Source organism: Miniopterus natalensis, chromosome 2 (genome assembly GCF_054644295.1).
Source record: "Miniopterus natalensis isolate mMinNat1 chromosome 2, mMinNat1.hap1, whole genome shotgun sequence".
In the NCBI taxonomy this organism is placed as follows: Eukaryota; Metazoa; Chordata; class Mammalia; order Chiroptera; family Miniopteridae; genus Miniopterus; species Miniopterus natalensis.
In genome coordinates this window covers 34464778-34476323 of record NC_142082.1, presented here as the reverse complement: position 1 = coordinate 34476323, position 11546 = coordinate 34464778, and the positions used below count along the sequence as shown (strand labels likewise).

The 11546-nt window shown below is 41.9% G+C and overlaps 1 protein-coding gene across 1 annotated transcript in view; it reads right to left on the bottom strand.

The window, feature by feature from the left end:
* Positions 1-847: 847 nt before the first annotated feature.
* The window catches only part of NALCN (sodium leak channel, non-selective), a 253658-nt gene continuing 242959 nt past the window's right edge, over positions 848-11546 (bottom strand). The window contains exons 39-43 of the mRNA XM_087814251.1: positions 11054-11211; positions 9209-9359; positions 7716-7865; positions 5556-5673; positions 848-2469 (exon numbers count right to left, since the gene is read on the bottom strand). Of these exons, the coding sequence (XP_087670377.1) occupies positions 2276-2469; positions 5556-5673; positions 7716-7865; positions 9209-9359; positions 11054-11211 (771 nt within the window). The 3' untranslated portion in view covers positions 848-2275. The remainder of the gene's footprint in view (positions 2470-5555; positions 5674-7715; positions 7866-9208; positions 9360-11053; positions 11212-11546) is intronic.

Sequence of the window (11546 nt, the reverse complement as noted above, 5' to 3'; positions counted from 1 at the left end):
TGAGCAATGCATGTGTGGTCTGTTCCCCTCGGGGGTTCTGTGTCAAGACTTCTATCCCTTATGTTTTCTGGTGCCCTCAGAAACCAGAGTCCTTTAATTGAAGGCAATGGGTAGCATGATGACAGGATTAGTATCAGTGCCTGGCCTCCCCGAGGACCAGGGAGCATTGTGGCCAGTGTTCCCATCTGTATGTTAATGAAAAATCAAAAAGAGGGTGGCGTTTTTTTCCTCAGCTTGCTGTCTGCTCTACCGGCTTCAGGAAAATAGTGGAGATGAATCCCACAAGAACTGTTTGGCTATTTCACTTCATCAACGATGTAGGGTGTTGTGGCTTTAAATGCATTGCTATTCTGTCCCTTACTTCACTGCAGAATGAACAACAGTGATGTTCGGCTGAACATCAATTACCAACGTTTTAGGAAGGGCTCAGCAGTTTTGTGAGAATGAAGCTGTATTACTCAAGTGTAATGAGCCAAAAAAGAAAAAAAACTTGGTAAAGACCCAAGCCCTGGCCATGTCAGATCCTTTTCTGCATTGTTATGGGCTTGGAAGGTGCAGGGTATGTGCTCAGCCTTATGGGCACAAACGTGAAAGGAACATTCCGGCTTAGGAGCTGACCTGAAGTGAATATCAGGGATAGAGCTTTTGCCAACTAATTGTAGACTGAATGTTCAAAGAAAGAGTTCGCAAAGTGCCAGCAATCTAGTGGCCTTACCCACAAGTCCCCCGACACACACACACACACACACACACACACACACACACACACACACACACAAGAAAAGGGTTTAGAAACTATCATTAACTCAGAGAATATTCTTTTACAAATTCAATATTTATTTCATTTTATTATGTACAAAAAGTAAACACCAAATGAACATAAAATGAAATAAAATCCTTTTAGCTGCACTGACTTTAATTGCCCATTATCTTATAATCACAATTAATCAATAAACAACAGACTGCCACCACACTGTTAAAATTGTTATACAGAAATAATGTGATATTTGGTTATTTTAAGAATGTTCCACAGAGAAAAGTAAATCATAAAGCAACTGGGGTGGGGTGAATGTCCAGAGGACATTCGAAATGACTTTAATCACTGAGATAATCACTCCCTTAAAAGAAATAATCTAAACAGCAAATCTTCAATCAAGAAGAATGTAAAGCCCCCAACACATGTCAACTTCATTGACTTAGCATAAGTGAACCAGCAGCACTTTGTAATCACTTTGCATTTTAATTTTCCCGTAGAACACACATACAGTTGGGGTGTGGGATACCTAAACTGTGAGTTTAGAGCAAGATTTTGCAGAGTACCATTATTTTATAGGAGATTCTGGTAGCAGGGAAGTAATTTAGAATTAAAGACAGCAATGACGTGTTGGGATCAACTCATAATGTCTTTGTTGATTTATGGCAAAATGGACATACCTTGGCTAAAAAATAAAGCCAATGATAGCATCATACATGCAAAGATTTTTTTATAAGCTGGATTGTTTTAATCTTTTTGCTAAATTCAATTATTAAAATAGTTTTTAAGAAATTCAACATCTTTACATAGCTCTGTCTTTCAAGTGATTTCTGTTAGGTTTGTTTTAATCAATTAGCTCTTGGGTCAATTTCTTTGCCTGGTACCTGCACAAGCAAATCTCTGGGTAGCAGGCAACCATTTCATTAGTGACTGAGGACAGAAATTGACTGCTTCTCATCTCTAAATAGCTTGTGTGTATTTTAAAAATTAACATGAGAAAAAGAATATACTTTTTAAAAATCAGAATCTGTAGTTTGTAAAACTACTATCATTTTAGCATGAGCTCAGTGCTGACCTTTTCAGATCAATTGTAAATAATAAATTCTCCCAAGAGAAATATTTCTAGTGGAAGTTGGATTAAGGTGAACTAAAGCTATAGCTCTTGTACCATAGATATTAGCCACTTTGGGCTTAGCACTCTTTCAGGGGTGGTAGTAATACATAAGAGCACATATGAGTATATACCTTAGTTTACATAGACAGAATATATGCAGTTTTTGAACGATCTACATCTGGTGTTGGTATAGCTAATATTTCTAATACTGCCATTATGCAAATTTTCTCAAGCACATGGTAATAACCCATCATATACACAGCTCTGACAGAACAGTTTTTATGCCTTCCTACACAGGACTAATTGGAATTCAATTATGCATCAATTATGGATTGCTGGCTGGACAATGGAGGACAATATTAGAAAATAGTTTTCACCATTAGACTGCCATCTGCATTGATTTCCACCTAAATATCCAGAAGGTCATCTCCACTTTCATCGCTCTCCACTGTCAGCTGCCGGGTCCACCACTTCTTAACTTCAGAACCACAGGAAGCTGCGTCAGTCATGGGGTTCATTCTGCACACTACAGATTTCATGGTTGTCCGCCCTCCAAACCGTAAGTTGACTGAAGACACTGAGTGGCTTATTGGCTTTGGTGCTGTGGAATTAACAAAAGTCCTATGAGCAATATGGTGTTTTACTGTAGTGCAAGTAATTCCCGAAAAACCATGATATTCACATCTAATGTCCTAGTGAACAAGTCCTATCCACAGATACTGAGCATGAAAGCTTTTCAGCACTTGATTCTTTATATATTCATAATGGACTTTACAATTATGTTCATGGACAACTAGTAATACCATTAAAAAAAAAAAATCCTGCTTGCCTCTTGCACTTTGAGATAATTACAAAAGCTAAAAAAAAAAAAAAAAAAATTACTAAAAGTTCCAGTTTGGGCAAATATAAGTGTCATAGCAATATGTGTGAGTCGGCGGTGCTCATTAGTTTTATACATATAAAAAAACAAAACAAGGAAAAAGACATTATAACTGATAGTGAGGGGAGAGGAAGAAATGCAGATGGTATGGAAAGAATGGTGTGGGTAAATACTTTTTTTCTTTTTTGTAAAAATAAATTGAAGTACAGCTTCAGTGAAAAAGGAATGATTTGGGGACATATTTAAAATTTGCTCAGGGCAGTCATCTTTCCAAGCCATTAATCTGACTGAAGCAGTGAGTATGAAGACTTTGTTGACACACTCATGGCTTTGGGATTCCACAGTCTTGGTTTTGGGTCCCATTTTTGTGATCTGTAGATGTAACTAGTAGCAAGTTCATGGTCGCGAAGCCCGTATCCTCAATTGTAAAATGAAGAGAATGCAAGTTTCCTTACTGGACTATTGTGAACATTAAAATAGATGAAATGACCTAAGAAAATGCATAGCAGAACTACCATGTGATCCCGCATTCCCACCTCTGGTTATATATATTTGAAGGAAATAAAATAAGTACCTTGAATAGATATCTGCACTCCCATGCTTATTGCAATGTTATTCACAATAGTCAAAATATGGAAACAACCTAAGTGTCCTTCAATGGATGAATGGTTGAAGAAGTTGTGGTATATATATTCAACACAATATTATACAACCTTAAGAAAGAGAAAATCCTGCAATTGCAACAACATATATGAATATGAAGGACATTATGCTAAGTAAAGTAAGCCAGATGCAGGAAGAAAAACAGTATATGATCTCATTTATTTGTGGAATCCAAAAATGTCAAAATTCACAGAAGCAGGGAGAGTAGAATGATGGTTGCCCGGGTTGGGATGGGGGAACTGGGGAGATGGTCAAAGGGTACAAAGTTGCAGTGATGTCAAATGAATACTTTCTGGAGATCTAATGGTCACGATGGTGAACATTGTTACTAAGGCTGCATTGTATACTTGAAACCTGCTGAGAGAGTAGATCTTAAGTGTTCTCACCACACACACAAAATGGTAACTATGTGAACTGAGGCATGTATGTTGACTGCAGCAATCTTTTCACAATGTATATGTTAAAACATCACATTGTACACTTTAGATACATACTTTTTAAATAAAAAGTAAAATAAAAGGGAGAAAGAGAAAAAAGGAAAAAAAGAAGAAAATGCATAGCATGGCACCTGGTACATTGTTAGTGTCCCCTTAAAAATGCTCTTTTCTTGCCCTTTGCCTCTTCAAACTCAGCATGTCCCCAGTATCATGTGTCTTTGGTTATCACCATTTCTGACACTGGGGCCACCTAAGCTTGGGTCATTGGAGGTACTTTAGACAGTATCCTTTTTTTATCCACTTATGTGAACACCAAGGTCTGCATTTCCCCTAGGTCGTCTCTCCTACCTGTCCCTCCAGCGTCTGGGCTACTGCTACCAGCTTCAGCCACGTCATCACCTCCAGCCCAGACACCTCCATCGTCCTCTGGCTCCCGACCCTGCCTCCAGGCTCGGCAGTAGGAAATCCACTCTCTATTCTGCCGCCAAGTCACTCTCGCTAAAGCACGATCCCAAATGCCATGTCTTGCTCAGAAACCTTTACTGGTTCCTAATAGCCTACAGGATGAGTTGAAGCCACTCGGCCTGTAATTTAGGACTCTCATGGCCTGGCCCCAGTACCCACTCAATCTTCCTTCCCATCACTCTCAGCTTTGTTTTACCAGGCAGCAGCTAGGCTCTCTCTATTCCCTAAATAATAAACTCCTGGATGTGAAAAAAGATATATTCCTTTCTGGTGTTAAGATCCATGGAAGAGCTTTTAGCCTCAGAACCTAACTGATGCTCTCTTCTGCTCTGTGGAACAGACATGCTATGGAAGAGTTTGCAAAAACAGCCTGCCTCCTGCTTAGAATGGGCTGAAGAGGGCGAGCAATTAAAGAGCATCAGGAAGCCCCTGTTTTGCTGTGGACTCAGTTATTTATGGAGAAAACCACTTAGTGTATGAAGGACAGTGGGCCGTGCAGATCATTGCTCCCCCTCCACTCTTGAGTGCCCTTAATGGGACTGCACTGGCTCTCCTAAGCCCTGAGGTCCCCTGGAGAAACAGTCTCTCACTGATGTGGGAAAGAATAGGATCGTGGGGATTAGTGAGGGAACACACTCCATGTACTTATAATACTGACTGACATACAGTAGGTACTATGGCACTAATATATCATATCATCATATCACATCATCACATCACATCACATCATCACATCACATCACATCACATCACATCACATCACATCACATCACATCACATCACATCACATCACATCACATCACATCACATCACATCACATCCTACCGCACTATATAAATTTTGTTGTTCCTTCTTTGAGAACTGTGGCATTTTCTAAATTGTCATACCTGCTCACTTCCTCTCAGATCAAATAAATTTTGCCAACGTTTGAGAATGCCTTGAGTGCACAAACGAAGCCCTTGGAAATCTTTTCTTCTTCTTTCTTTTTTTTAGATCTTGGCTGTGATATTTACTTTGTTAATAAATTCTGTCTTGTCAACCATAGTAGCTGAAAACGAGGGCAATATAGTTCTACTTAGAGAAGTTATTTTGAGGGAAATGCCTTGATAAGGAGATATATTTTCAAGTCTATAAATGACTGTAGGTGCAGACCTGTATTTTGAAATCTAAGATCCCAAACACACAGAGTGTCAACACGTTTAAAATGGCTCAGTCAATGGAGAAAGGACTCGAGGTACATACCGGAGGGCAGACGCCACTGCCCAAACTTCCTCTGGGGCTTCCCGGCGTCCCCCACGTCTTGCCGGCTTCCTCCTCTGTCTGACAGGGTGGGGCTCAGGAGCTGCTGCTGGCTACTTGTCTGCACCGGGGAAGAAGAGAGTTCTTTTTTTCCCCCCCTTAAATTTGTCTTTATTGTTGAAAGTATTACAGATGTTCCCCTTTTCCCCTCCATTGGAGAGCAGTCATTTTCTTAACGCTATGCTCTCCTCCCTTTTTCTGCACTGGCCTGGACCCTCATTTTATTTTAAGAAAGTTAGAAAACATGCTTATCAGTAGATGAGTGGATAAAAAAGCTGTGGTACATGTACACAATGGAATACTACTTGGCCATAAAAAAGAATGAAATCTTACTTTTTGCAACAGCACAGAGGTACTAGAGGATATTATGCTACATGAAATAAGTCAGACAGAGAAAGACAAATGCCATATAATTTTACTTATATGTGGAATATAAAGAAATAAACAAACAAAATATAAACAGACTCATAGATACAGAGAACAGACTGACAGCTGTCAGAGGGGTGGGGGGGTTGGGGAACTGGATGAAAGAAGGTGATGGAATTAAGCAAGAAAACAGCCCTATGTATATGGATATAAAACACACAGACACAGACAGCAGTGTGGTGATAGCCAGAGGGAAGGAGGGGTGAGGGGAGCAGGTGGAGGTGGGCAAAGAGGGGAACAATGGGGGTGGAAAGAGACTTTGCTTGGGGCGATGGATGCATGATGCAGTGTGCAGATGATGTTTTATTGGGCTGTACCCTTAAAACCTGTACCCCAATAAATTCAATAAAAAAAAGAATAAAGTCAAGAGAAATGCTGAGACTCTCCACATACTTTACCCACTCTCTGGGTCACCATCACCGTCCCCTTTCCTATCAGCACCTTGATCTTCACATTGCTTCAATATCTCCGCTTGGTGTTTTGGGTACCTCTTGGGGTGGGTTTTGTGTGTGTGTGTGTATGTGTGTGTGTGTGTGTGTTTTAACCTAAAACCAGTGAGCTCTGTAATCACCACTTTCCTGGACTCATCAGCCCCATCTGACTATCCTGATCTTATCTCAGCCCTACACCTGAGGCACTGCCAGCCATCCTCAGGGCATACAGGTGGCAGGGCCATTGTAAAAGCCTCCAAGTCCCCTTTTGTTGACTGCCCCCTGAATAAGTCCCTGTAATTAGTGGCAGATGATTCCTACAGACTGGGGAGACAACAACATGAAATCCACTCAAATCTGGGTTGTAAAAAAGAGGGCTCCTTGGAGCATACCACTGGGCCATGAAGCCTCAGGCTTCAGTATTTATCGCTGGCCCCTGACTGTGTCACTATGCAATCGGAAGCCTGATGCTGCCAGGGGGCTCATCTGAGAAAGCTGGATCAACTCCACCCAGTCCATAACTGCTTCCTGACAAAGGGCAGGACCTCCCTCCAGCTGCTCTCACAGTACAGCGCTCTCCAGGGCACTGGTGACTCTCTGTGGGTTTTTTATGGACATGTAGATTGGGTTTGGAAATGAAAATATGCTGTTCCCCAGTAAATAGGAGGCCCTCGAGTTAATCGTCCCCAAACTCCATATGCTCTTCTCATGCCCAACGAGGAAAAACAAATCCTCATTGAGTCTATTTAAGGAGGTTGAAGGCCAATTTCAAACATTTTCACTGATTTTACTGCAAGTTTCTGTGACTTGGTAGGAGAAAACATTTAGGGCAGAACTTCAGGCAAACCATGTTCTCCTAAGTCATGTAATATCGACACTCCAATTAAGTCCTTAGGTTATGTGAACTCTTTAGACCAACACCCCCAAGAAAACCCAACAAAAACAAAAAAAAACCCCACAAAAAACAAACAAACAAAAATCAACGATTATTAAATCCAGGGCATTAACATTATTTTAGTATCCATACAAATCAGAAGCTTTTGAAATAACTTCAGCTGATTCAAGGACAGCAAACACACAAATATAATCTGGATCTTCATGTTCCAATTGTTGTTTTTTTAATGTAAACATTCCTATTAGATATATCGTCACCTTGTTTGAAATGGCTTTGTGCACAGCACCAGTTCACCTTTTACTTTATTAATGCACAGACTATCCTCGAATGAAGGACACCTCATACCCGTACCTCAGGCTGCATATTGTTGTCCTGACTGTTGGCATTCATGTCTTCGCTGGGCTGGGTGGTCTCGATACTGGGGGGATTCAGAAACCGGCTCAGCTCCTGTTGCTGGCTCTCCCTCAGGCTGTGGATGATGCTGCAGGACTGCTGCTGTTTCTATGGAAATATGATTGTTCTTTCAGGAACAGAAAAACAATCAGCCCAACATCCCCCTAACCCCTACCAACTAAATCATATTTTCTTCTCTCTTCTCCAAAGACCCTGTAGGCTTAGTGACCTCTTAGGAACTTTCAAATAAGGGTCCTCAACTAATTTCTCTGATAACTATCAGACTGCTATAAAGAAAGGCTTAGAGACTTAGGAATTGCTTAAGATTTCCATTAACGTTTGCATAACTGGAATAATGTTCGTTGGTGCTAGCTTGTGTTTTATTTAAAATAGAATTTTTAAGTCACTTATGTTGTTGGTGGTCTGTTTTTTTTTTCTTCTTCTTATTTTGTTCTATGCTCACTAAACCAACGTGGATCGCCCCTTTCCTCTAAGTTGTAAGAGGCAGGGAGCCTTGGGTGGAAAAGTGAAACCCTATCTCTTGTGTTGGTTCTGGACTAGAGCAGCAGGCCTGTCTGTCCTGGCACACACTGGGACCAGGGCAGTCTGTTGGTGGGGCTGCACTCCCTGAGCCCTCTCAGGGCCTCAGGAAGGCAGATTCTATCCCTGGAACTAGCAGAGCTGCGGTGGGCCCGTTGTGACAGCTGCTTGGCTATAGGAGATTGGGGTGTTTCATTTCTCTGGGGTCTTTTTCTCATGCAGCAGAAAGATATGTTTCTGCGGTTGATGCTGTTCTGAGAAACAGGATTTTAAAAATCTATTATGTATAAGTGTTTCATGATTAATTTGATGTTTTTCCATTGTGTGTAAAGCATAAGTCAAAAGCATTCATAGAATTAATTACCCAATAGAAATGCCCATTGCAAACGCAGTGGATGCAAACACAGTAAATGTTCATTGATTTATGAGTTAGAGAACCTTACAAACTTGTAGTTCAGGAAGCAGCAAACAGATTGTTAAACTCCCAGAAAAGGTGGTCTTATATTAGAGACCACACAAAATTATCAATAATATGTTGGAATTTTTAAGAGCAATTTAAAAGTAGTTTTGTAAATTCAGTTGCCAGTCCATATGTAGAGATTTCTGGCAGTTTAAACAGCAGAGTTTAATAAATGGACAGTATAAATATTTTAATATCAATGAACTGCTTTGTAAACATTCACACTGAATTATAAAAATATGACTTAACGGAAGCTTCTTATGGCCTCTGCTCAAGAGGGTACCACTGAATTTGGACTAGAGTTAAGGTTCGAATCATCATCTGACCATCATAAATGGGTGAAGTTGACATAGTTGAAGGAATGTGAGACTAATCTTGGAAGGATCTAACCCCCTTGTTCATGAAGCTCTGGAGGAGGAAATACAATCCCAGATGCTTCTGGTTCACTCACGGCTCTGATGCGCTTTAAGCACTTTTTCAGCCACATGCGGATGGTCTGCTTGGCCACTTCCTCCTCAATGGTGTACTCCAGCTGCTCCCTTGCGAGCAGCTCCTCCAACTGCAAACTCTTCCGGATGTCAACCGACCGGTAGGAGAGCATGCTAGTGGGGGAAATACAACAGCAACCGCAGTTCTGATTTACCTGGGATTTAGACTCTTAGAGATCTCACAATCCACAGAGGTCATCACTCAATCCAACCAACGTAGCATTCTGATGCCACACTGACTAACTGGATGGCTTGGGCTAGTGATGTCACCTCATTGTCTCTTCTCTCATCTGTAAAATGGGGATATTGATGGTACCTACTTTTTATTTTTTAAATATATCTTTATTGATTTCAGAGAGAGGAAGGGAGGAGAGAGATAGAAACATCAATGACGAGAGAGTTGTCATTGATCAGCTGCCTCCTGAATGCCCCTGACTGGGGATCGAGCCCACAACCCGGGCATGTGCCCTGACTGGGAATCAAACTATGATCTCCTGGATCCTAGGTCGATGCTCAACTGCTGAGCCATGCCCAGTCAGGCAGTACCTACTTTATTAAATGATTAAGTGCATTGATATTTGCAAGGTGCACATAATAGGAAGTGCCATATAAGTGTTTGTAAAACAAAAGATTCAGGCTATGCCCTGGTAATCAGCTGCTTAAGACTCTGGAAACTTCCCTGTAGAAGGAGAACTGCTTTGTCTATACTTTCTTCACATTCGGCTCCAATTGGTGGTGGTTAATGTGCTTGGCTGTGGGTCATGCATCCCCATGCCCCCATTTCCCTCTCAATTTATCTCATCTGTCCTCCTGGATCTTTCTCATTAATTTTGATGGTTGTAAAACCAGGGTGAAACATTCACTCCCATTCAGCCTTTGGCACAATAGATCCCGACAGCGGCAAATGAGACCAACACAGCTAATGTTGTATGGGAGCTCCTGCGCAATAAGGCAATTCATGTGTTCAGGCTGAGGGGTCCACAGACCATGGAGGATGCAGCCCCTTCTGGCAGCTTGGCACTCTCTGAGATGGCTACAGGCTCCCAGTTATTACTTTGTCCCTGCCTGGCCTGGGTGGGATCTCAGTTCCATCTCTTTAGCCCAAATCACAGCCTGGAGACACTTGAGAGGCCCCTCCCCATGCAGCACGGGCACAGTGATCGGTTCTTTGCTAAGGCTTTTCCCACCACAGAGGGAGAAAGTGCATTTGCTCTTTCTTTTTTCCATGCCTCATTAAGAATCTCATCATTGCTGAATTGTTTTCATCAGACACTGGGCTAGAGGGTAGGGAGGGGCCAACGATGCCACCATTGACTTTGCCTGGGTTCATTTTATCAGAGGCCTCACTGTGTTCCAAAGAGGCTGAGTTTAATTATTAATGACAGTGGCATGTCCATGTGCCAAATTTTCAGCCTAAAAATACAGACGAAAAGACTAAGTGATGTTCTGAGAGAGATGTCATCCTTTGCTATTCATGTGTGTTTCCTGCCCCATCTTTTTCTGCCTTTTTGCTTGTTCCTGGAAGAAGTGAATAGAGGGAGGTAAAATCGAGACCTTGAGAGAGCTCCCCCAGATCCTTCCTGTTCTGGTATTTTCTCAAATTCCCATGTGAGGCATTCACTTGCACATGACCAGTCGCGTTCAGCTTTGAGGCTGATAAGTGTGACCCTGCCTTACAACCACAGCGGATGTGGCATTTCAGGTTATGAACATGTTCATTGTATTTCACAGGCCTCTCACGATCACAGCTTCAGCCTCTGAACTCCGTTCAGCTCTGGGACACAGAGCTGTGAAGCGCCCCCTCGTACCTTAGGACGTCGTGGAAAGTGACATCGCCGCCGTTGTGCAGCCTCTCCATCTCATAGCACATGTGCTTAAAGAGAAGCTTGTCTTTGTCCAGGTCCACCTCCAGCCGTCCCCGCAGCAGCCGCAGCAGGAACTTCACGCGGAAAGTCGGGATCACCCCCTGGTGGCAGAGCACAGTAACTGATGAAGCGTCGCTAGGCCAGAAGGATTCGCTTGGGGCTTGTTTTCACACCGAACCACCTGGAGCGATTTCTCAAAAGATGGCAAGTTAGGCACTGGGTGGCAAGGAAGCCGTTCATCTCTGCGGAGGCTGCATGGGGGTATGTGCGTTGAGAGGAGCAGGAGATAAAAGCTGAGCACTTTGTAAAGTATATAAATGTCCAATCACTGTGTTGTATACCTGAAACTAATATGATACTGTATGTCCACTGTAATTAAAAAATAAACTTAAAAAAATAAAATGAAAAAAAAGAAAAGAAAAGCTGAGCACATAGT